The sequence below is a fragment of the Macrotis lagotis genome, chromosome X, assembly GCF_037893015.1.
Source record: "Macrotis lagotis isolate mMagLag1 chromosome X, bilby.v1.9.chrom.fasta, whole genome shotgun sequence".
In the NCBI taxonomy this organism is placed as follows: domain Eukaryota; kingdom Metazoa; phylum Chordata; class Mammalia; order Peramelemorphia; family Peramelidae; genus Macrotis; species Macrotis lagotis.
In genome coordinates this window covers 694302215-694327796 of record NC_133666.1, presented here as the reverse complement: position 1 = coordinate 694327796, position 25582 = coordinate 694302215, and the positions used below count along the sequence as shown (strand labels likewise).

At 51.1% G+C, this 25582-nt stretch overlaps 2 protein-coding genes across 6 annotated transcripts in view; one reads left to right on the top strand and one right to left on the bottom strand.

Annotated features, from left to right (window-relative positions):
- Positions 1-913, bottom strand: part of CDC45 (cell division cycle 45) — a 37684-nt gene extending 36771 nt beyond the window's left edge. The window contains exon 1 of one of the 2 annotated variants that reach the window (XR_012472354.1): positions 194-913. Coding sequence is in view for 1 of the 2 variants with exons in the window: in XM_074206468.1 (XP_074062569.1) it covers positions 194-244 (51 nt within the window). In the remaining variant the exon portion in view is untranslated. The remainder of the gene's footprint in view (positions 1-193) is intronic. The other variant, XM_074206468.1, reaches the window with a different exon arrangement.
- On the top strand, positions 509-22662 carry UFD1 (ubiquitin recognition factor in ER associated degradation 1). Of its 4 annotated transcripts, none has more exons than XM_074206471.1 (12): positions 509-865; positions 4694-4826; positions 5170-5202; positions 8634-8755; positions 12308-12438; positions 13934-14006; positions 15293-15361; positions 16414-16479; positions 16662-16709; positions 18616-18704; positions 19378-19459; positions 22544-22662. In XM_074206471.1, the coding sequence occupies exons 2-12, from the start codon at positions 4706-4708 to the stop codon at positions 22616-22618; spliced, it is 909 nt and encodes a 302-aa protein (XP_074062572.1). In that variant the 5' UTR covers positions 509-865; positions 4694-4705; the 3' UTR covers positions 22619-22662. The 4 variants fall into 4 exon arrangements, with proteins under 4 accessions (XP_074062572.1, XP_074062571.1, XP_074062570.1 ...); XM_074206470.1 differs by lacking the exon at positions 509-865 and adding an exon at positions 1114-1220; XM_074206469.1 differs by lacking the exon at positions 509-865 and adding an exon at positions 3537-3783.
- The last annotated feature ends 2920 nt before the right edge of the window (positions 22663-25582 follow it).

The following is a 25582-nucleotide window of genomic DNA, read 5'->3' as shown; positions in this document are numbered from 1 at the left end:
TGAGGCTCCCCCAGCTCTGACACCCTGTTCTAAGACCCCCAGATGTGATACCCCCCATTCTAAGACCCCTCCCAGACCTGACACCCCCGGTTCTGAGACCCTCCAGCCTTGACATCCTCTGTTCTAAGGGGCCCCCCGGCCCTGACACCCCCGCTTCTAGGCCCCCCTCCTCTTTCCTCCTTTCCCCCCTCACCTCCGCCTGAATCACGTCGTAGAAATCCCGGCGGAAGTCGGTCACGAACATGGCTGGGGCGGGGGCGCGGGGGCTCCGGGCCGGCCCGGGGCAGATCCGGCCTGGGACACGGCCACAGTGTCGGGCCCGGAGCCGGACTAAGGGCTGCGGCGCCCAGCCCGGAACCCACTGGACACTCGCGCCAAAATCGGCCTCCCCCCATTGGCTGCAGGCCGCTCGCCAATCGCTGCCGGAGCCGCCGAGGCTTCTTCATTGTGATTGGAAAAGCGTGAGGGGGCGGGCCCCGGCGCCCAGCCAGTAGCCGCTTAGAACCTTTCTCCTCCCGGTCGGGCGACCGCGCCCCCTCCGGAAGACGAGGCTTCCTCCGTGTCCTTGTTTTGTTGTCGACTCTCAGGCCGGAAGTTCCCCGTCATCCCGGAAGTTCCGACGCCATCTTTGTCGTGGGCAATCTGATTTCTCTTCTTCGGCGCTCCGCCCAGAAGAAGCCCTACTCGGAGCTACGCCGCATCCAGTAAAAACTATAAACGCCATGAAAATCGTGGCCACTGAAGACGTTCTCCGACTGCGTCTCTTTCGACACGGTGTGCGGTTCGAAAGTACGGCCACCTTCCACTTCCGCCCAAGCTCACAGTAAAGGCGAAGGAGGGCGGCTCCGCTCGCTTGGCCTTTCGGGTAATGTAGTCTTCGGCGGGAGAGTGGGCCCTACCAAAGCTCCTCCGGAGGGGGAACTGTCGTTCGGAGAAGAGGCAACTCTCGGAGCTCGCAGGAAGGGCGCGCGGCCCCGGACGCCCGGTGCACGGCGCGTTCGGAGCTGACTGGGCGCAGGCGGCGGCGCCGCTCCGGGCCGCGGCCGGCGCCCTGGCTGCGCGGCCCCGCCGCGGCCTCCCCCCCGGCGGCGCGGGGCGGCTTCCGCGGGCGCTGCGCAGGCGCGGCCGGGGCCGAGGCTGGGGCCGCCCGCTGTCCGCCGCCCGTCCCGGCTGTGGTTGCTCCTGAGGAGCCGCAGGCGCCCGGCCCCGCCGCAGCCATGGTGAGCCCCCGGCGCCCGCCCCGCCCGCCCGGGCCGAGGCCGCCTCCCTTGACCGCTCTGCAGCGTGGGGGCCGCGGGGCCGGGGCTGTCAAGCGGGGCTCGGGGCCCCCCGCCCCGCATGCAGGGCCCGGGGCAGAGCCTCCCCCCAGGCCGGGCCTGTCGCCGCGGGGCCCACCCGAGGCCTGCGGGGCCGACCCGGGCCAAGGCCGCCCCCCGCCCGGCCGGGGCCGCCCCGGGCCTCGGTGCCGAGGCGCCCCCCGACCCGGCCGCTTCACGGGGCACGTGCGGTGGGGCAGCACCCCGAGGCCGGGCCCCGGGCTGGCTCGGGGCCAAGCCTCCTGCCCCCTCGGGGCTGGGGGGCCGAGGAGCACCCCCTCTCCGCTGGGGCTGCGCAACGGTGGGTAGGGGCCCTGAGGCCCGCCGGAGTGAGCGGCCCCTCCCGGGTGCCAGGCCTGTGCCAGGCCTGAGGATTGCTGCCCTCCAGGAGCTTAGGCCCAAGGGGAGGGGGTGGCTTGCATCGGCCTGGGTTCTAGAGGACGTGTGGGCCCCCAGCCCGGCTGACTCTTCGGGACCCCATTTGGGGTTTTCTTGGCAGACGGCTTCCTCATGGCCTCATTTTGTAGATGAGAAAAGAGGCAAGCAGGGTCACGCCGGCGGGAAGAGGCTGAGGCCGGATTTGAACTCAGGGCCACCTGCCTCTAGCCCTGGTGCGCTGTCATCTTCAGGCGCTCCCAGATGCCCATAAAGGCTAAGTTGGAATTGAACATAAGGCTCCAAAGATAGGACACGGCCAGAGCCGGATATGTCCAAGTGTCCGTCCCTGGGACGCAGGGCCGCTTGACCTTTGCTGCTGGTGGCATGAAAAGCTGAAATGGGAGGCCATAGGGCCGAGAATTCTGAGCTGGGGGGGTCCTTGGAAATCTCCGGAGACCCAGGGGCAGGGAGGAGCTCAGTGGGAGCTCGGAGGGGGCTGTGCGGCCAGAGGAAGGAGAACCAAAGTGGGGCAGGGGAGGAATGGCTGCAGCTCTGATCTGGGCTCTGGAGTGTGGAAGCACCCCTGACCAGGGTCACTGAGAGAGCCGGTGACTTGTCCAGGCTCTCCACTGTCCGATCAACAGACTCTGAGTGATTTCTCTGGTGGAGAATAGGATGGGAAGGTTATTAACTTCCAGAACTTTGTGGCCCTTCACAAGTCATCAAACTTCACTGAGCCTCAGTTTCCCCATCTGTGAGATGGGGTGCTGACAGATGTCCCCTTTGCTTCCGGTGGTTGTGAGGAAAACACTCCCTAAGTCTTCCAGCACCGTGAATCTGAGTTCTTATCATTGTGTATTAGTGACCAAAGTAAAATGCTGGCAGGAGGTCACTCTGGGCCAAGACCCTGAACGCTTTGCACAGCATTCACCCAGAGATGATTATTAAATAACAGATTCTTGAGGAGATCCCTCACCTTTCCCCAGAATGTGCTGCACCTTAAAATATCTTTTCTAGGTTTTTGTTTTCTAGCTAGTTCTGAAGTTGTCCTCCCCTGCCTTCCCAACTAGAAAATCTTAAAGATTTTAATCTAATGAATTCGTGCCCACCCACAGCCTTTGACTAGATTGCCCAAGACTGGAGGTGATTTGGAAGTAAATGACTTGATCAAAGTCTCCCAGCCCCTCATTATAATATTTATTCTCTCATTACTTGTTTTTTTTGGGGGGGGGGTGTTAGTTTTTTAGTTTTTTGCAAGGCAAGGGGGTTAAGTGGCTCGCCCAAGGCCACACAGCTAGGTCATTATTAAGTGTCTGAGGTTGAATTTGAACTCAGGTCCTCCTGACTCCAGGGCCAGTGCTCTATCCACTGAGCCACCTAGCTGCCCCCTCTCATTACTTGTTAATCAATCAGAGTTGATTGATACTCTCAGGATCACCCACTCTTCCAAGAGCATATAAGCGGTGAGTGGGTTTCATGAGGAATCTTTGGCATTCAAGTATGTCACTGATCCCTTTTAGAAATTATATACTAGGGACTGCTAGGTGGCGCAGTGGATAGAGCACTGGCCCTGGAGTCAGGAGGACCTGAGTTCAAATCCAGCCTCAGACACTTAATAATGACCTAGCTGTGTGGCCTTGGGCGAGCCACTTAACCCCCTTGCCTTGCAAAAAAAAAGAAATTATATACTAAAATAATTAATTAGCCAGAAACTCTCAAACTTTTTTATATATCCCAGGACAAGAAATGTTTTTCCCAATTCTCTTGCCTGTCTGCCTCTCCTTAGGAAAAGGTCAGCCAGTGAAGAAGTTGCCAAAACCCAGGGTGGGGCTGGCCTGGCTAATTATTTAGAATGAGTCGGCTACTTTGCAAATGGAGCCATCTCACAGAGGGAGAAGAGGCAGAGGGGCAGCTTCACAGCTGTCCAGCTGGGTGACCTCAGACAGGACCCTGAACCTTCAGGCTTCCATTCCTCTTCAGGAAAATGAGTCTTACGCCAGCTCAGGACTTCTTGACTGGCTTTTTGTGTGCGTCGCAGATCCCTGCAGAGGCCTGTGGACACCTTCGCAGAATAATGGGAGGAAATGCTGTGAGTTTGAGCTCGAGATTAGGAAAAATCAAGATACAGGCCCAAATGAACTCTAGGCTGGCTGCCTAGCTTTGTGTGCTCAACAAGGTGGCTTGGCAGACCCGCAGAGAAAGGCTCCTCCTTCTACTCCTTTGAGAAGTCCTTCAATCCTAATCCAATCAGCCAGTCAGGAGACATTTAATAGGCTCTTCCTTTGTGCTTAACACTGGGCTAATGAGAGAGTAGAGATGGGGGGCTGTCTCCTTTAGTTCAGTAGGGCAGGAGGCCAGGGTGAGAAAGGACAGGGAGGTGGGAAGGGGCTCCCAGGGACTCTGTGCTGAGACTAGACATTGAGAGCCTGCGGTGTGGCCTTGAGTCGTCCCCTCTGGGCAGTTACTGAGCACTGTGGAGGGTTGGCTACACACGGAAGCAGCTCTAGCTATCACCCCGATGCCCGCAGGTTGTCATCAAGCACTTTTCATGAATGTGGTGATTTCATTGGTGTCACACTGACTAGTGTGCCTTCCTTTTCATGGTGGGGACACTGAAGCTGAATGTTCTGGGCTCCCTGAGCTAGAAAGCACTGGAGACTTGTCTTGGAGTTAAGACTTGTGACTCTCCCTCCCTCACCCTGAGGCCTTCTGTGCTTGACTTTGAAGAGGTGACTTGAGCTGACCCTGGGTGTACGTGAACCATAGGCCCCTCGAGCAGGCCAAGACAAGTGTCAACCCACGGGTTCTGGAACCACCCTCAGGCACCTAGAAAATACGTCTGGTTCAACCATGCCCACCCCAAGGACCAGTTAATCTGGTCTTCACAATTGTTCACTCCTTTTTTATTTTTCAGCCACTGTGGTAAATTCAAGTAATGCGGATCAAGTAGAGTTTTGACTTGTAGTATCTTACACGTGTGTTTCTCTCTTTTTTTCCAGTTCTCTTTCAATATGTTTGATCACCCCATCCCCCGCGTCTTCCAGAATCGCTTCTCCACCCAGTATCGTTGCTTCTCCGTGTCCATGCTTGCAGGACCTAATGACAGGTCAGATGTGGAGAAAGGAGGGAAGAGTATGTGCTTGTTTTTATTTTGACTCACTTTTTTTCTGGCCTATAAAGTAGTATTATAATAATCTCCAAAAATCCCTGTTGTCCATCTGGGCGCCTGACCATCCGTTATAATGAAAAGCCATTGTTGGCCCAGTTTATCAAAATTGCAGTCATCAGTATCTTGCCAGCCCAAGGCTCAATAGACCACCCCTCCCCGGAGTAAACTGTGTACAATAAAAATCTGGGAGGCCAAAATTCTGCCTGCCTATCCAAAATTGTTTTTAAATAAAACTTAGTGTAAATAGAAACTCCCTTGGTTTTTATGTTGTCCTTTTAAAAAATCTTTCTCATGTTCTCTCTGCAGTAATTATGCCACCCTCAGCTCTGGATCAACTTAGTAAGTATTTTCTAAATTACTTGGTAATACATGTCCCACAATGTGCTGATGCATTGGAAGTCCTGGGTTCGGGGATTAGCGGCTTTGCCTTCCCATCCCAACTCTGGTCCTTATTGTCATTTGGGCCCCAGCCTGTTTCCTGCTCTATAAAATAAGAGGCTCAGATCAGATGACCTCCCTGGCCCTTCTATCTCCCTTTTCTGTAGAGTTCTTGGGCACTAAACCAACGTTTTGAAGTGGTAGAATGGGGATAATGCTCATTCTGTCTACACTCTGAAGTAATTATAATATAATAATAATGTAATAATGTCTAAACTCAAGGAGATGGTGTTACATGACTAATCACACAGGTGGTGTAGGAATTAAAAAATTCTGAGACATAATTTAATCATTTTATTAATAAAAGGAAGATTCTTTAGCCATCTCTCTTAGACCAAAGACATGTATGGCTGGGGGGTTGACAGTTTATATGCCATTCAAAGAATAGGTGTTCCTGAGGGGTGACAATCAACTTTGATTGGACAACCCATTTGGGGGGGGGTGTCACAGAGACCAGTTTCCATACCACATCCATTTCCATGTCTTGACAGAAAGGGAGGATCAGCACTTTTCCAGATGGATCTGTACAAACACAACGAGTAGGAATACATCATTAACTCAAACTTAGGCTGCTTAGTTTCTGAATGAGAAAATAGAAAGGGGGAAAAGCTTGGTCCTAATACAATCATTATTAAATATAAAAGAATTTAAATTAGATACTAAATTTGAGAGAAATGCTCATTTCTCACAAGAGTTTCTACCCACTCCACTGAGCTGTGCTGCCTCTTGCCAGGATGTTCCAATGGACAAGGAAGCAATAAATAAGTGGGCCCAGCTTGTGTGTTCATGCTAGTGGGGAGATCCCAAGGTGCTAAAAATACCTCTTCCTGGCCACACTGCCAGAGTGCCCAGGAAGAGCTCATAACTTGGAGCCATCAGAAAATGTTTGGGACCCGGATCCAGTCGTGCAAGTCACTTGACGACAATCATACTTAAGAGGGTAGAAGACCCCTTCCCAAGATCCCTCTGGGGCAGTGGAGCAAGTCAAGCCAGGCTCTCCTTCCCCCTGCCCAAGTGGCTGCCCTGGGGCTGCTCCTCTTCTGATGCTGGATCCTCAGCCAATGTAGTTGCAGAGCCCTTTGTCATGGTCAGCATCTCTGCCACTTGGTCACACATAAGTGCCAGGCTCTTCTCTTTGTAGCTTTCACAGCCTGTGTCCAGCTGCCCTCATGGACAGAGGGGTTAGCTTACTGAAGACATGAAATGTCCCTACTCAGGTTTCTCTGTGGTGGCAGGAAGGAAGGAAGGTGCCATGAAGGGAACTGGCCACAGTGATCCCGAGGGTCATCCTCAACATCTCCAGACCATTTTCCGTCCCTGTTGTCCATCACAGACACTTTGGGCTACACAGAGATCAGCTGTGTGATTCCCATTCTTCTCATGAGCCCAAAGGTTGGAAGTCTTATAGTCCAGAAGCAACAGAAGCTATGTCCTGGTGTGCCGTTGCTACTTCCCAAGATGAAGAAGTCTTTGGGGGACAGCTGTGTGTCAGGAGCCCACTCAGGATCACCCCATCCTACCTTGCCCATTAGCAGGAGATTTGGAGTTGAGAGATCTTGTGTTCCAAACCCACCTCTGCCGTTTTTCTATCCATACAACCATAGATGGAGATACTTAGCTCTCTGGGCCTTCAGCTTCTCGAAAATCAGGTCATTGGTCCAGTTGTTCCCTAAGGTCCTTCCTAGTTTCTAAGTCTTTGGGCTCCAACTGATCTGTACCAAGAGGTTAGGTTGAGTCAGCCCAGGGGTCCTGCCCAAGACCTGCTTCCCTCCCTGTGGCCTTGAGAGGGGAGAGGGCGAGGTTGAAGCTTGGGCTTTCCCAGCCACTAGTGACCTGGGTCTGGTTGGGAAACAGAGCAGGAGGCACAGACAAGGGAGAGATGGAGGGAGACAGAGGCCCAGGGAAGAGGAGGCCCCCTGGAGTCAAGGCAGCAGAGGGCATGGTGCCCCAGCGGCAGCTGGAGCTCCATCTTCATCCTCCCCCAACAGTCATTGGTTTGGGGTGACCAGGAAGTGCTTCAATAGTGGGAGCTGTACTGAACTCCACTCTGGGAAGCAGACATGTAATGGTAAAAGAAACTAGGTGAGAGGTGGTTGTAAATTAGAGAAACTGGTAAAGAGGTCATCCTGGCTCATGGGCCATCACTGACGGACTCTTATCTAGAGCAGAGTTAGAAAATTAATTCTTATCCAGGAGAGAATGATTGAGGAGATAAGCAGTTAAGCTCCTAGAAATACAAATGCAGAAGTAAATAGAGTCTCTGCCCACCACAGAGGGGTGGAGGAAGAGGAGGGTGATGGGGAATGGGGCCATGTAGATTGGCATTCCCCATCCAGAAAAAGCCCAGGAGCAGCGGGGCACAGATTGGATCCAGGGTAGTTGGTGAGCAAAGCTAGGATGGGCAAGGCTATGAAAGAGCCAGCCAGAGAGCAAGGAGCTCTCAACTGTCTTTGTCCAGGGTCCCCAGGAAGCAGGTTCTGGCGGGGCTTGGAGGAGCAGGCCTTGGATCAGGCTGACTGTCGGCTCCTCTAGGTATGGTCAATGAACCATGATGGGCACTGGTGACTGAGCCTCCAGTGATGGCCACTCCCTTATGTAGGCTGGGCCTCACATCAGACACAGTCTTATTGCTACCCTCTTCCATGAGTCACTCCAGCTGCACCCTGAGAGCCTGGAGGCATCATCCCATGTTGGGATAGATGTAGAGCAAGGCTGGTGACCCTGGGACAATCCTTAGGTCAGGGCAGGAATTAGTATCACCCTCAGGTGTTGAGGGCCTCCCCAGCACAGGACCCAGAACATCAGGAGATGAGGTCTCAGACCCAGGGTCTATGGGAGAATAAGCCCTGCTGTGCCCAAAGACAAGGAGGAATGACAAGGTCACTGAAGGGACTTTGAGAAGCTGGGGCTGCGATGCTGTATCTGTAGTGGAGGAAGCTCCCGAGCAGCCCGGCCCAGAGAAGAGTAACGTGTCTCAGAGGAGTAAGGAGTAGAGCTGGATTTGAATCCAAGCCCTGTGACTTAATCCTTTACCAGTCCATCTCCATACCTGAACAGAATAGAAGTACAAACCAGGAGGGGCACCGCTTTAAACCTGGGCAAGTGATCGGGGAAGAGGTGGCCCTGAGCTGGAGGCCCAGTTGGGGTGGCCGGGAGCAGAGGGAAGTGGCTTGTTCCTCTCTCTTCTATCTCCCACTATATGGAAAAGGAAAGAAAAGGAGGAGAGGTGAGGGGCTAGACCAGGGACGTGTCCTATGGGACAGTGTTGTGGTGGGCTCTTCTCCCTCTGCTGCCACAGGATCCGTATCTTACACAACCTTCTTTTCTTCTAGGTCGACTTAATATCACCTATCCCATGTTGTTTAAACTGACCAATAAAAACTCTGACAGGATGACCCACTGTGGCGTGTTGGAGTTTGTGGCCGATGAGGGTATCTGCTATCTTCCACACTGGGTGAGTGATTCAAGGCAAAATTCAAATTTCTGAGCATTCCCTGCCCTGGCTAAAGAGACCCACAGTGCACTGGGGCCCTGGACGGCAGATGGTGTCTGTGGCAGATGACGCAGGCTGGGTCCTGTCCTGCGAGCCTGTCAGTCATCTAACATTTGGTTTGGAGATTTAGGTAAAGACTGGGGGGGACTTCCTCCTTTTGCAGAAGGCCAGAACTAAGAGGGGGCCACCAGAATTCTTACCAGTCTGGGTAAATCTCAACATCTCAGAATCAGGACTCCCTCAGAGGAGTGAAAAGAACTTGGGGTCCAGAAGACTCCAGTCACATCCAGAGAGGTCTTGTGAGACTCTTGGGTTGGTAGGCACTGAGGCCAAGCTAAGGACAAGGCTTGGAGGCTGGAGGCGCTGGAGGCAGCCTCAGTTTATGACCAAGATGAGGGCAATGTATCCTGGCCCACCCTGCTGGAGCTCTGACCTACTGACACAAGCTTTGGGTTTTCACCCATCATTTTCCTTTGATCCTCATTTTTTTTTAAATTTTTATTTATTTAAGGCAATGGGGTTAAATGACTTGCCCAAAGTCATCCAGCTAGGTAATTATGTCTGAGGCCAGATTTGAATTCTGATCCTCTTGACTCCAAGGCCAGTGCTCCATCCACTGAGCCACCTAGCTACCCCCTTGACCCCCATTTTCAAGTCACCACATGAACTAGCCCTCACCCTCCAGTCTCTCCCTGCCAGCCCAGGCCCTTCCCTCAGCAACCTGGAAGGCTCTGTTCCATTCCCCTCCCCTCATTTCTGGCCTCCTTAGCCTGAAGCTGCTCTCTGTGGGTGGCTTCTTGCGGGGTCTTCTCAGCCCCTTTTCCCTTAGCTCTTCTTGGCCTTCAGCAGGCATTTAGGCGTAGGGAACCCACTCTGCTGAGTGTGACCTTGAAGTCAGGTGGGTCTGAGTTCACATCCTGACTCAGACACTAGCTTTGTGATAGGACAAGTCTTTTGACCACTTTTTGCCTTGATTTCCTCATCTATAAAATGGCCTTCAGAGCTGCTGTGAGGACAAAATGAGATTTATTACCATTATTATTTTTCTTTATACTGGGGACCCTCACACTCCCTCTGGATATGCTGTTTCTCTTTTCGGGTTCTCCTTCTCCCCGTCTGTCTACTTCATCTCCTCATCCTCATTCCTCTACAGTAGATGTTCCTAAGGCTCTGTCCTGGGCTGCCCTGTCTCCTTGCTCCTCCAGTTCAGGTGTCCATTTCTAAAAAGTAGCTGACCATGGTCCTCTTGCCAGTTCTCTAGGACTTGCCTAGCCCAAAACACAGAGGCCTTGCTGTGGCATGGCGAACCCCCTCCCCACAGGCTCCCATGGGCTTCTGCATCCTGATGATTTCCTCCAGCTGCCCATCCCCCTCCTCCCTTTCAGCCCCTGGACATAGCCATTCCCTGCATCTGGGGTGCACCCCCTCCTCTTCACACTCAGTGGATGGAGCACTGGCCTTGGATTCAGGAGGACAGGAGTTCAAATCTGGCCTCTGACACTAGCCACTCACTAGCTATGTGACCCTGAGCAAGTCATTTAACCCTGATTGCCTCTCATCCAGGACCATCTCCAGTCATCCTGATCCATATTTGGCCACTGGACCCAGATGGCTCTGGAGGAGAAAGTGAGACTGGAGACTTAGCACAGGCACCCCCTCCCCCAGTCCAGTTCATGTGTACATCATGGTGTCACCTCCCTGATGTTATGGTCTTCTAAAGTGAAGGACATGGGGCAGCTAGGTGGCGCAGTGGATAGAGCACCAGCCCTGGAGTCAGGAGGACCTGAGTTCGAATCAGGCCTCAGACATGTAATAATGACGTAGCTGCATGGCCTTGGGTAAGCCACTTAACCCCATTGCCTTGCAAAAAAAAAAAGAAAGTGAAGGACAAACATTATCATGCCCAGAATCCTCCCCAGCCAGGTGTCCATCCACCCTCAGGTTCTCTGTCCTCCAGGGCAGGGACCATTTCTTGTACCTTTCTTTGTATTCCCAGTTTCAGTACAGGGCCTGGCCCATTGTGGAGCTTAACATATGTTTATTGACCAAATGGGGGATGCCAAGGCCTAGGCACATCAAGACAGATCTGGACACTGCCTGTCCTTGCGGATCTTCAGAGGCAGAGAGGAGGCTGCTGCACCAGACTCCTTGGGTGGGGTATGCCTCCATTACGCAGCCCAGGTTTGAAACGCCTCCAGCTCCCATCTCCTTTTCTGCTAAGAGTATTTTGTGTCCACCCCTGTTGGTGAGGGTGCAATCAGAGGACAGATGGGGTAGGGTTCATGTACACTTCATCATATTTTTAGCTATTTCCAGCCTTGAGGTGGGGGGGAGGGGGTGTCACAGTGAAGAAGGCTCAGCCCTGGGCTCACTGGGCTCCTTTGCCTTCAGCCCCCTGGCTCTCCTGCCTCCTGCTGCCCTCCCCATCTCAGCTCATTCTGTCTCCTCCTGAGCTCGGCTTCAGGGCCATCCTCAGCAGCCTGATCTGGACCAAGGCCACCTCCCATCTGCACCTCGCTGGGGCCCCTTCTCACACAGTTGACATAGCATTGATGCCTGGGCTTCTGGCCAGGATGCGAGGGGAAGAAGAAAGCTCAATGGGATCTTTTTGTTTGTCCCACATGATAACACTATAGCATTTCTCTGTCACTGAACCTTCTGGGGCCTTCCAAGGTAGAGTATGAGCAGAGATCCCAGGAGTTCAATGAAAGAGAACCCCAAACTTGGGGATGAGGATCTAAGGGACTTCCAGCTTCACCATTTACTAAAGGGGATTTTTTTTTTACCATTTAATTTTTATTTCATTTTTTTCTTCAATTATATATAAAGAAAAAATTTTAACATTCAAAGTTTTAAGTTGCAATGATACAGAACATTTCCATATTAGCCGTGTTGCAAAAGAAAACACAAAAATGCATTCAGACTCCCATCAATTCTTTCTCTGGCGATGAAGAGCCTTTTTCATCATCCAAGGGTCACTTGGAGCTAGTCACATTAACCTCACTAACAAAACCTCTGTTTTCTCATCTGTAAAATGGGTGTTGTAAAATGTAGCTCCTTCCTAAAATCCTCAGCTTGGGAACTGACAGGGATTACCCAGTCCTAGTCCAGCCCTCTTCTTTGTAGATGGGGGCCACTTTGGTTGGGGTCGCATAGGAAGCAGAGCCTGGATTAGACCCCTGCCCAAATTTCTGACTCTAGGATGCTTTGTTGCCTTCCTTCAGGGCTGGGGACTGATCTTTGGGTTCATTGGTCCAAGACAGTCCTATTCCCAGTGAGGGATGGGCCTTGCCCAGGGTTCCCCGGCAGGCGAGTTCAGAGGCAGGACTTGTCCCCAGGTCTTGGGGACTTTGAGTTAGCACTTTGTACCTGCAGCCTCTTGGCTAGAAAAACACTGGAAATGTAGGTGGGATGTGGATGTGCCCAACTCAGGAGAGATGCTCCTGGGCTGGCAGCTGCTGCCTGGCTGAGGCTGGGGCCAGGACCGGGACCCACTCCTCCTTCCTTTTGTAGATGATGCAGAATTTGCTTTTGGAAGAGGGGGGCTTGGTGCAAGTGGAGAGTGTCAACCTGCAAGTGGCGACTTATTCCAAATTCCAGCCACAGAGTCCAGATTTCCTGGATATCACCAACCCGAAGGCCGTGTATCCTTTGGGGACCTGTGGGGTGGGCAGGGGCTCTTGGGGTGCATGTGTATTTATTTTCATTGTTCCTAACTTGTTTTACCACCACCTTCCCTCCCTCCAGCCCACCCCCTGAGCCTTCCCTCATAGCAGAAAATGTGGTGATCCGCCCCCCCCCCCCCCCCAGAGGGCAGGAAAGAACCACTCCCTGGAGAAGTGTTTGCAGCAGCCTCCCTGAGGAGTTGATGCAGCTGTGTTGTGGTCTGTCAGGGCCTCTGCTCGTAGGCTTTGCTTCCAGAAGCCAGATCCTCCGAGGAATGAGGCCCCTCTTTTAAAGGGGTCAGTAAGGGCCACCAGACAACAGCCTCCCTTTTGACACCCCTGTAGGTGTTGCTCCATGGACGCAGTGTTGGTGAGGTTGGGATGGCCATCTCAGTCCTGCCCTTTCCTGGCAGAGACAGCCCCAGGAAAAGACTGGAAGATTTGGGAGTCTCCCCTAATGAGCCAGCCTTAAAGTCGGGTAGGTGGGCCAGAAAGGATGAGAACCTTCCCCTTTGCATGTGAGGAAAACCTGGGGGCTCCAAGCAAGGTCCTTGAGGCTCCTGAGGCCGCCCCTCAGACCTCAAGGAATCCTGAACTGCTCCGGGTCTCAGCTGGAGCTGGTGTCTGTAGCCTGGTGGATCCAATTCTAGTCTGTGATGCTAGTCTATGCCTGTATCCGACTATTCCAGGAGGTAATGCCCTTGATGGTGCAGGGAGCGATGGCAAGAAGCAAGACCACACTCAGCCAGCAGGTGGAGACACGACCCAGGGAGCCTCACACAAAGGGCTGGGTTCAGAATAATGAGTTCAAGCTCAGCCACAGCTTGATAGATGTTCTAGAGCCTCCGTCTTGGTGGGGCTCTGGAGGGGTCCGAGACTCACCTGGAGTAACCGAAGCTTGGACCCAGTTCTGCCCTCCAGCGAGACTGGAGGACCCCCCCCCCTTGCCTGCAGCCTTCCAGGCCTGTCTCCTCTGGTCTCCCCACCAAGGAGGCTCTGGCTGAGGCTCTGCCTGGATGTGGTCTCTCCTTCAGCAGAGGGACTCTGGTTTCTCTAATCATCACCATCTACTCAAATTGACTGTTGTGGGGTAATTCATACCGAGTTTACACCTTTAATACTGCTACAGTTGGAAGATTAGAAGAGGCCCTGTCAATTTTCCTGAGACAGCTGAGTCTGACCCTTTTTTTAGTTTTTTTTTTATACAAGGCAATGGGATTTAATGACTTGCCCAAGGTCACACAGCAAGGTAATCATTAAGTATCTGAGGCTGGATTTGAACTCAGGTCCTCTTGACTCTAGGGCTAGTGCTCTATCAGCTGCATCACCTAGCTGCCCCGAGTCTGACCCCTCTTGGCCCCTTTCTGATGGGAGAGCTTAGTGAGCTGGTGGGGATTGGGGCCTTTGGATTTCCCTGCCCTTTCGGCACTTGTTTCTACTTATTGCCCTGTTGCCTTGACCCTGGTGTCTTCAGATTGGAAAATGCTTTGAGAAACTTCGCCTGTCTGACTACTGGGGATGTGATTGCGATCAACTACAATGAAAAGGTGAGTCTTGGTGGGAGCATCCACTGGGATGGGGAGTGAGGCATAACAGGGCATTTCCCAGGTGTGGGTCATTTCACTTCTGCTGTCTTCCAAGGTCATTGTGAGAATCAAATGGGATAATGCGTTTGTAATGTGCTTGCCAGATACTGAAATGCTTTTTCCCTTCCCATTTGGGAGATTACTACTCGAGCATTGATTCCGGATACTCTTTCTAAAGTTTGGAGTAAGAAGTTGAACTCAATGTTGGCGTGTATGGATAGGTAGAGGGGTTGGAAGTGGTCAGCTCTATGCCCTGAGCAGGGCCCTGTGTTTCGTCCTCAGTTCAATAAGGACGTTGGTCTAGACTGGGAGCTTTTCATCCTTGTAGCATCCAGGACCTCTTGAGCAGTCTGGGAGTAGTCTCCAGATCATGTTTTCATATTTTCAATACACAAAATCCAGAAGATTACAAAGGAAAGTAAATTTATAGAAATTTTCTAGGAATATTAAAAAAAGTTCATATGATTATATCAGTAGTTGCAAAAAAAACTTTTGATGAAAACAACATTCATTGCTATTAAAATGTGTGGATATAAGTGAATTGTTCCTTCAAATGAGAAGTAGTGATTATCTAAAATCATCAGCAAACATCATATGTAATGGGAATAAACTAGAAACCTTCCCAGTAGGATGAGGAGTGAAACAAGACTGTCCATTGTCGCCAGTATTCTTCATTATTGCATTAGAAATGCTAATGATAGCAATAAGAGAAGAAAAGAAATTGAAGGAATCCGAATAGGCAGTGAGATAATAAAAAGATCTTTGTTTTCCAGCCGTGTTTGGGAAATCCTAGAACGCTAGTTGAAACAATTGTTTTTTCAAAGTAGCAGGATATAAAATAAACTTACATAAATTGTCAGTATTTCTCCACATCACCAACAAAACCCTGCAAGAAGAGACAGTAAGACTAGATTCCATTTAAAATAAGCACAGACAGCATAAAAGACTGGGAAGTCTACTGCCATGACAAACTCAGAAAGTCCGTGAACATAACAAAGTCAGATTAAATAACTGGAATGATATCATTGGCTCATTTGGATCACTTGCTGGATGCAGAGGTGGGAGGAGGGCCCCCATCCTAGCTCCAGAACCTAGTTCCTGTGTGACCCTCTCCCCTCTGTGGCCTCAATTTACTCATGGGTAAGATGGAAAGGTCGGCTTAGACATTAATTAGTCTTTGGGTTTTCACCCGGCTCTCCCTTTGGCTTTCTGACCATCATCCCAATAGTGTTTCTGCTCTTATACAGATCTATGAGCTTCGGGTGATGGAGACAAAACCAGATAAAGCTGTGTCGATCATAGAATGTGACATGAACGTAAGTGCTGTGGTGTCTGATCACACCTTCTGGGGGTAGGAAGGAATGGACCTTTGTGTCAGGAACCATAGGAGGGTCCCATCAAAAGAACCCACGAGCTATTTCTGGGAAGGGCCTGATCTTCAGCACTAACTCCCCTGTCCTCAGAAAGCAGGAGCCATTGTGAAGGGTGCCGAAACCCATTTTGACTGCAAATCCTAGTGAGGATTGATTCCAAACCCTAGTTATATCCTGTCATCTTCCTTGCCCCTTTCCCAGGAGGAGGAAGAGAGGGCTGCTGACCCAGCCAGCTGATAAGTTTGGGGCAAGAGCCAGGAAGGAAAGTTCTCAGAATCTCTGGTCTTAGATGGATTGTTATAATCGGCCAAATGGACTGGGCTTGTCTTTGTTCTTCAAGTTCAGTTCTGGCTTCAAGCAAGGCTGTCCCTCAGAAGCATTCCAGCCTGGGGCCTCTCCGAGAGCTCACTCCATCCTAATTGACCCTGAGCCTCTGCCAGGACCTGAGAGGCAAATAGTCTGCAGTTACCAAAGAAATTTTGTCTTTTGGAGACTTCCTAGCTAAGTTTAGTGAGAGAAAGTTAATAGGAGCATGCAAGAACCATGAGTCCCTTCCTCCCTCACAGAGGCCTTGGTGCTCCCTGGCTCTCTCTCCCCCTTAGCTGTCTCTCCTTCCCTCACTTATGCCTTCTTGGAGCATCCCATCAGTGAACTTGGAGGTCCTTGGGGCAGGGATAAAACTCAAATATACAGGATTGGACTTTGTCATGATGTAGTGACCCAGGGAAGAGGGTTAGTGTCTGGGGGTTCAACCATTAAAAACTGGGTAGGACTTTAACTGGCAAAGATAGGGAGAAAAGGTTACATCCTCTGTCTTTTATCTGTCTTGGCATTGAGCCCAGAAGCTCTCCCATCAATAAGAGGACAGAGAAGTTTAGGTCCCCAGGGTCTGTGACTTGGGGGGGCTAGCCAGGAAAATCCCTTCCAAAGAGCAAACTGAGGGCGTCGGATCTGATGACACTCAGGATGCATTCTTCTCCTTTTTGTATCTTCAGGTCGATTTTGATGCCCCCTTGGGCTACAAAGAGCCGGAGCGACAGACTCAGCATGAGGAAACAGCGGTGAGTGGAGCAGTTGCACTTCTGTGGCGCCTTCTTAAAGTCTGTTCTCGGACCCTGGGAGTCTGATCTGGTGACTGGTCCCTCTGAGGGAGGGCCTTGGCAGAGGTGATTGAGCTTCCAGAACCCTGCTCATCTGCATATATAAGAGAATTAATGCTGTGGGTTTTCCTTTGCTCTCCCAGGATGTGGAAGCTGACCATAGTGGCTATGTTGGAGAGCTCGGATTCCGGGTAAGTCCCGTTTTTTTTTTTTTTTCCTTGTCTTTAAAGCAAAGCTGAATGAGCAAAATGCTGGGGCGTGTGGCGGGCCATCTTGTGTCCCCAGACCCTGGCCTAGTCTTTCACTGCCCTCCTGGTTCTGATCTTCTAGGCTGGATGAGCCCAGATGTGGCAGCTTTGCTTTTCACCTTGATCCTGGGGGCCCAGGTCCCTTAGGCACAGCCCCCAGCTCCTTATGAGCATTTGTTCACCATGCTAAGGACAGAGACATTACCAAGAAACTGGGCTTAGAAAACCTCCACTCCTCAGTGTGACACAGACCAGAGATATGTGGGGCAGGGAGCTGGAGCAATGCAGCTGGAAAGCCACGTGGACCAGAGCTGGAGGGCGAGTGTGAGAACAGGCTGCTCTGCCAGCTTAGTGCCCAGGGAGGAGACTGGGAGAGATGGAAGCTGGGTCACTGTTTGGGAGATAAAACTGACACCAACCAGAGACCCTGCTTCTGAGAGATGTGCATTAGGTGCCCTTCGAGGCAGAAGCTGGGCTCCACTCCTGCTCCCTCTTCTCCTTGGGAAGGGGGTGGGGAGGGCAGAGAGACCCAAAGCCCTACAGCAGCCCCAGCCCTCCCCCCCGGGAGCCTCAGTCTGCTACTGTTGGTCCATGGTACAGCATCAAGAAATTAAACTTTGCTTTCCGGGGTGGGTGGGTGGGGATGTCTGATATTGTCTTGGCCACTAGGCGGCGCCACAGTACAGGCCTGGAGTCAGGGAGAGTCATGCTCCTGAGTTCGAATGCTACTTCAGACACTTTCTGGCTGGGTGATTCTGGGCAAGTCACTTCACCCTGTTGGCCTCAGTTTCCTCATCTGTCAAAGGAGTTGGAAAAGGAAATATTTTATACTATCTTATAGCTTTACTGAGAAAACCCCACATGGGTTCATAAAGACCCGACACAATGGGGAAAAGAATGCTCAGTGACAATAAAGCTGTGTTATTGCTTGTGAGCACGTAACTAGTGCTTCAGGGCTTAATGAAAACTTAGAAATATTATTTATTCTCACAGTCCTGAGAGGAGGGTGCTTTTGTGCCCTCCTTGTAGATGGGGAAACTGAGGCTGGAGGAGCAGAAGTCTAACTCTAGGGCTATCCACTGCCTTCACTGTCCCACAGGAACGATTAGGACTCTCCCCTTTGACTGTAAAAGGTGTGGCTTCAGTCTCTCTGCAAGACATAGAACTAACCGGGCCCCAGGCCTATCACCAGCTGCCTGCTAGGCATTCCAGTAACTATAGACCTCCCTTGGTCCCGCCCATGTCCACTTGCCCCAGGCTAGGTCTTGACTTTGCCCCTCTAGATAAGATGTGGACTACTTCACACATAACCCATCCCTTTCTTCTGAGCCTCCATCTATGGAGGCATTGCCAGATTCTGGCCTCCGTCTCAGTCACCCTCTCCCCTACATCCACATCCAAGAAGTCGCCGAATGGATTCTGCCTTCATTGCTTCTCTCTCATCTGCCTCCCACACAGCCACCAGCCTAGAGACCTGATCTCCCAGCATCCAGGCTCTTTCATACAACTAACTACCAGTGGTATTCCTGATGCAGGTGCTGCCCTGTTTCTGCACTGCTCTCTGACAGCCTCTGTGGCTCCCTATCACCTCTAGAACCAGATATAAATGTCTTGAGTTTGAAGCTTGTTTGAACCCAGTCTGGCTCCACTGGTTCCAACTTTGCTGATTCCCTTTCACCCCCTCTTGACAGGCCAAGAAGATTCCACGCTATTCTTCCATGTTCCCACCGGTCCACCTGCTGTCCCCACCCTTGCCCTCCTCATCTTCTGCTTTTGTGCATTTATGGGGCCTTATCACAAGATGTCCATGTGTTGGCAATGAGTGTTTACCTGCCCTTTGCTTCCCTAGGCTTTCTCTGGCTCTGGAAACAGATTAGATGGGAAGAAGAAAGGCATAGAACCCAGCCCTTCCCCAATTAAGCCTGGAGATATTAAAAGGTGAGTGTTTGGGCTGACCCTGCCCCTAATCCCCAAGGGAGGGTCCCAGGGCTTCATAGCCAAGAGTCTTCTCTGGTTCCCCAGCTTAACCTTTACTTTGGAAGCAGGAACTGAGGTTACAATCCAGGCTTGGCCACCTCAGAGCTCCTGTTTCACCATCTGGCCAAGAGGTATTTTTGGTGGCATGTGACCCCACCACAGGTATTCTATCACATCCGCTCTATGAAGTGAGAGCTGTGGCAGCTGTTCTCCTTATTGAACAGATGAAGGAACTGAGTCTCAGAAAGAGGAAGTGAAAAAGCCAAGGAGACACAACTGGGAGTTGACAGAAAGGGGTTTGGAACCAAGTCTCTTGATTCCAAATTCCCACAGGACTCTTTCCACTAGACAGCGTAGGGTGAGCTCAACTTGTCCAAACTGGTTTGTGACAGCGAGGATAATTCATTTCATAGGAGTCAGACTATCTAGGTCTAAGTCTCTCCCAAGCATGGTCCAGAATTACTTCTTGTACCTCTGCCTTCTCTGTCTGAGGCTCTGATGAGCCTTGATCCTCCTCCACCACTGATCAGAAGAGCCCATCCTCAGGGCTAAGGCCATTCTGTCTTTGAGTCTCCCAGAGAGGACTGTTGGATTTGTTTTCTTCATTAATGTTTCTTCCTTCTTCTGTCATCAGGGGAATTCCTAATTATGACTTTAAACTCGGGAAGATCACTTTCATTCGAAATTCACGTCCAATGGTCAAAAAAGTAGAAGAGGTGAGTTTTCATGATTTTGTTACCTTCCTATTAAATCCAAGTTTTTCTGAGTTTTCTGATTCAGAGCCAGGGGTAAGAAAAAGACCAGATTGCTTCGATGCCTCCACCCCTTAGCCCTGTCCTTCTGGGGTCTGAGACAAGGTGGGCATGGGGCCTGCCCAGTACAGTGAGAACCGTTCTTTCCTTAGCAAGGTCAGTCCTCAGGTGACACTCACAATCTATCGCTGGAGGTCTCAAAATTTTTCCAGCGTAGGTAGAGCTGCTGGAGCTGGGCTCTACTGAGGTGCCCACCCTCAGGGCATGACACTACTAAGTGGGTCTAAACCTGGAGGCTTGAAGTCAAGGCCTTGTAGCCTGGCTCCATCACCTTCTACTACCATCTACAACAGTGTTACAGCTCAGTTCTATTGGACTTTGTAGCTAGCTACAAGTAAAAGGAAAGAAGGGACCAGCACCATAGAATTAGAGTGCAGACTGATACAATCTAGGTCATTTCCATAAGTGTGGAGGCCAAGAAATTGTCCAGGTGCCCAAAAGCTCCCATCCTGTGCCACAGGGCTCACTGAACAAGGGGAGATGGACAAGGTCAGACTCTGCACTGTCGGGACAACAGATAACTAAGATTGTGGATTAAATGATGAAAATGAAAACTCTCATGTAAAGCTTGATATTACAATATTTTTAATGGAATGTGACTTTTGTTACTGGAGGTGGCAGGAAGTTTAGTTCAGAGAATTAGGCATCCCCACTGCCTTCTGGGCTGCTCCATCCCATCATTTGGGTGTATCCTCCTTCCTTCTTGGCTTAAGAATAGTCCAGACTAGAATCACCATGTGATAACAGTTGACCTGAGACATAACCCTGTCTGATTCTGATCCATCAGAGATGGATAGATGACATAGATCAATGACATCACCTTAGATTTAGGAACGCATTTCATGAGGGCAGCATCAGACCCACTGCTCGTTGGCTGCCCGTGGGGACCCTAGAAATGACCTTCCCATGTCATAAAGACTTAGTTCTAATCCCCTTTCTGTCAACTCCCAGCTGGGTCTCATTGGCTTCATCAGTTCCTCTTTCTGAGACTCAGTTTCCTTATCTGTTCAATAAGGAGAATAGCTGCCATAGCTCTCACTTCATAGGGCAGATGTAATAGATATTTTTAAATATGATACCCATAATTGAAAATTCTCCATCAGACTTGGGAGCAGGGTGACCCAATGGAAGAATCCCAGAATTGCAAGAATAGGAGGACCCTCCAAGGTCGTCTAGGATAGCCAGTCCATGCCTGCCTAGGACTTCCTCTATGACATCCCTGAGTGACTCTCCCAGGTCTCGTCAGCAGCTTCCAAGTGAAGGGAAATCCAGTGCAGGCTGTTCCAGAGCCCAAATTTAGGTTGACCTCCCAGGGAGCATCCCGCTCCCACCATCACTGCTCATCTGCCCTCTGGGGCCCAGCCCTTACATGATATTGGAAGGCAGCCACTTGGTCCTTGTTTCAAGAACTTCCCACCCAGATGACCAGCTGGCCCCTCTCACTGCCTTATTTACCACCTCGAGGTGCTTCTGAACTTAGCAATGTTGAATTTAGCACCAGGGTGCCCAGGTGTAGTAGGTGTGAGAACAGATTTCTATTTATTGGGGAAAACTATTTTTTTTCATATGGTACCATATTGAAAATTCTCATCAGTGGTCTGGTTGGATCACTACAGCAAGGCTCCTTCCTCCTTAGTTCTGTAAGCTGTTTCTCTCATGTTGTGGGCCAAAATTGTCTTACTTTTGTGTTGTCCATACAAACCTTCAGATTTTTCCTAGCAGACTCCTATCTAGGCACACCTCATCTATCTTCTGCTTGTGAAGGTGTGTTTCTAAACCCATATTGGCCTTTTCATTCAGGTGTATTAAATTCCAGTTTGATTCAGCCCCAGATTCCAGCCTGTCAGGATCTTTGGGTCCCGATTCCCTCATCTGACTTGCTCGCTCTGGGTCACCTTTCCATATCATAAAGATGGGCCTCTGTCTCTGTCATCCACATCACTGATAAAGCAATTGGATGGACTTCCAAGGGGAATGCTTCTCCCTAAGCAATCCTCTCTCAGTTCAGCCTCTATCCATCCATCCCCAAATCCACCTGGCTGGTCATCATCCAGGCTCTATGCCCACAAGACAAGTATGGGGGCCTTTGTCAGAGCATTGGCTGATGTGTAGAGCAAGCCAATCTGTGGTGCCACCACATCAGCTCTGCTAGTCTAGAGTAGCCAGGGGACAAAGGCCCTTGGCATCTTCAGAGTAGAGACTGGACTCTCCTGTGGGCAGCATCCCAGGGTTGCGAACAAAACCAGAACCAAACCCTTTTGAATCCTGTATCTCTGATGAATGGTGGTCAGGGCAGTGACCCATTTCTTGAAATGTCATCTCCCTCAGAAATGGCTAGTCACTCTTCTGAAGCCATCTGGCCTTACTGCCCACTACTGTCCGGTTCCCCCGCCACAGCCAACTTGGAGCACAGACTTTCCCCCAGGCAGGCTTCTCCTGGCTCCCACCTATCCTGGACTTCCAGGCCCTGCTTGGCCCCAGCTCTGCTAAGCTTTCTCTTTCTTCTGGGCCCCTCAGCTGCCACCTCCATGAAGACTTCCCTGATCCCCTGCTCAGAGTCAGTGTCCCTCCCCCCATTCTCAAGAATGCTTTGGCTCTCCCCTTTCCTAGACCCTTGTAGTATCTCTGTCTCTGCACCTTTCCTGTGAATTATAAGGTGCTTGAGGTCCAGGTCCGGAACACTTTCCATTATTTGTACCCCCTCTATCAGCCCTGAGCAAGGGTACAACCCTGTGGAAACAAATCTAGTGACAGTTAAGTTTCTCTGCTAGTCTGTGCTCTCATTCCCCCCTCCAGACTGGACTCACAGAGTCTGCTCCAGGGTGTGCCTCACCTGGGGCTGATTAAGGCTAGTAGTCAGCCTCAAGAAGGGGTGGTTCCTGGGACCTTGGGGGGAACTAGATGAGTTACATACAGTAAATCTAGTCCCTGAGCTTTTGGAAGTAGCCGGGATTTAACCCAGCAATGATCCTTTGTCTTTCCATTTAGGATGAAGCTGGAGGCCGATTCATTGCCTTTTCAGGAGAAGGACAGTCTTTACGCAAAAAGGGAAGAAAGCCTTGAATTTGGGCCCTGGGCTAATTAGAAAATAAAATAATCTATTGCAATCTCTTGGCTTTAGTTACTGGATTTATCAGGAACAGAAGATGATCACCAGAGAATGCTTTGTGACCTGTTGTTCATTGCCTTTAGCATTTAAGAAATTCCTCCTCTGCCTACCTGGGAAGCTTCAGGATTTGGTGGCAGGGTGATTTGAGAAAGGACCAGCAGGACTGGACCATCTCTTAAGTCACTGAGGCAGCAGACAGGTCCTCTGCACCTGCCCCAAACAGCTGGGGGCTTGGGTCCTTTCTCTCCAACAAACCTGGTCTGAGAGACAACATGGCCCACACCTGGAGGGTCAGGTATCTTCTCTCCTTGGTCCTTTTTTTATTCCTTCCACCCAAGAAATGCCATTTGATCAACTCCATGCTGTTGACTACCCCCTAGAGTTGGGCTCAAGCTGTAGGGTTTGTTTGCAGTGTTTTCTCTTGATTTGTCCAAGCTACAAATTCCCCAGAAAGAAGCTGATAGTTGGCAAACCCTTAATTATTGGAATTGACAGCAGAAATCATTGTGTTCCCTTAATAAACATATTCTGTAGCAACTGCCTCCATGCTTGTAAAGCCTTGAAAATGCACACATTGGAGTGGATGTTGGCTGAGATTTGTGGACTGGCATGACTTAAACATCCTGGGTCTCATTCATGCTGGTGGGACAACAGGACAGCCTTGTTCTAGATTCTCTGGTTCTATAACTAAATGTTTTATTTTTCTCCAATTGCATGTAAAAAGAATTGAACACTTTTTTTTTTCAAATTTTGAGTTCCCAGTTCTTTCCCTTATGCCCTCCCTTGTTGAAAAGGCCACATAGAACCTATTTAACATAGGTTATATGTGTGTGTGACCATGCAGGTCACATTTCCATGAAAGTCATGCTGTGAAAGAACACAGACCCCCAAAACCCCCAAATAAAGCAAAAAGCATCTTTGATTTGCAATAAGGCTCTACCAGTTCTTTGAAGATAGTTAGCATTTTCCATCACAAGTCATTCAGAATTGTCTTGGATCACTATTGCTGAGAACAAAGTTGCTGGTGCTGTTACCATGTGCAGGGTTCTCCTGGTTCTGCGCCCTTCACTCCACATCAGTTCATACAAATGCAGGTTTTCTGAGGTTTTGCTTTTTCAAACAAAGCTTCTTGCCTTTAATCCACCCCCTTAAACATACTATTCTTTAGCATGGATGTGGGGTCTCCAGGGTCGTAGTTGGATTATCCTTCCTTTTGGAATCTGCATTCTCAAAGAGCAGAGAATCCTTGACCTCTGAGCCACATCCATTTCATTTCCCCTAGTGATCCCTTAAGAAGCACCAGGTGAGAGATGGCGCACGGCACAGGGTCATGCTTTGTTGTTCAGTAGTACCAGCTGATGAGATTATGGCGAGAAAAACTTCTGGATCTTTCCACATGCTGAGTCCCTTGGGCTCTCAATCGGGGGTACCTAGCCTAATCCTTGGTGGCCAAGCTTAGCTTTGTCAGTCATCCTAGTGTGGGTGACCCACTCTTGTGCTTTTCCTCAGACACCCTCCAAATGAAGACAATAGCTGAGCAGGCCCACTTGCAGGGGCCCATGCCTTCTGCTCCTTAGAGATAGCAGCTTATGTCATCTTGTCTAAAGCGGGGTCTTGCTCCAAAGCCAGGACGCAACGAGGCCACCATGGGAGCCAGACAGGAGTTGTGCTGAGGTCCCTGCTTGCCATTTTCCGGTTTGGTTAACTGATCCTTGAGGTTTAGATAATGAAGGATGTTACCAGAGCACCAGCCTGGCTTTTTCCAGATGGTGTGATGAGACAAGTAGGCTCCCCTTGTGAAGCATCATCACCTCGTGTGATCGTCGCCAGAGAAGGCTAGAAATGGGAGTGAGGAGCTGACCGTAGGCCGGGATAACCAGTGGCTTTGGAAGGGACACCGGCCTTGGTTTTCTTGGCCCAGAGAGAACCACCCTGCTTCTCAGCGCCCCAGGACCTTGGACAAGTCACCACCATCTATACAATGGGAAATCATCAGGACACGCCCAGCTGTACCCAGTGTGGTTGTGAAGAAAAGGCCGATGGAGACCTTGGAAGCCCGGGTTGCTAGAGCAAATGTGGCTTCTGAGCAGTCCCTGAGCACGTACCTGCGAGGTACGTGAATATAAAAAAAATTGTCATGACTTTCCATGGAGGGGAGCTAAAGTATGGGCCTGGAGTCAGGAGGCCCCAAGTTCAAGTCTGGCCGTAGACAAGTATTACCTGTGTGCCCCTGGCCAGGGCACTTAACCCAGTTTCCTCATCTGAAAAATGCTCTGGATAAGAATCGGCAAACGCCCCCAATATCTCTGCCAAGAAGACCCCAAATACAGTCACAAGGTCAGACACCCCTGGAAATCACTGAGCAATCCATCTTAATGTATTGGGCTCCTTTGTTCCCTTGAGGAGGGGTCCCCAGGCTTCTACCCAAATGTTAACCCGTGAGCCCGAGGAGTGGCGGGGGTCAGACGGGAACCAGGCTTGCTCCCCACCCCGTGAGGCGAGCGCCCCAACACTGGGCGAGGCAGCGACGCCTCGGTCACTGGTCCCCTCTTCCGCTCGGCTCCGGGGAACCCGCTGTCGCCGCTGGGCAGCCGGGGTGCAGGCCCGGGGCGGCAAGATCTGGGGGTGCGCCGGGCCGCCCCGCGACCCCCGCGCCGGGGAGCCGGGATTCAGGAGGGGGGCATCGTGCCCCGGGCCAGCCCTGCCAGGCGCGGCGAGGCCCCAGCTGGAAGCTAGGGAGCCCCCGAGACGCAAAGGCCGCGGCGGGGGCCGAGGGGGCGCGAACCCCCGATCTTGCCGGAAGCCGGCAGCGGCCCCCGAGCCCCGCCCCCACGAAGAGGTGAGGCGCCCATTGGTCCGCGGAGCCGTCCGTCTCCCCCCCGAGAGGCTCGCCTCCTCCTATTGGCCGAAGAGGCGGA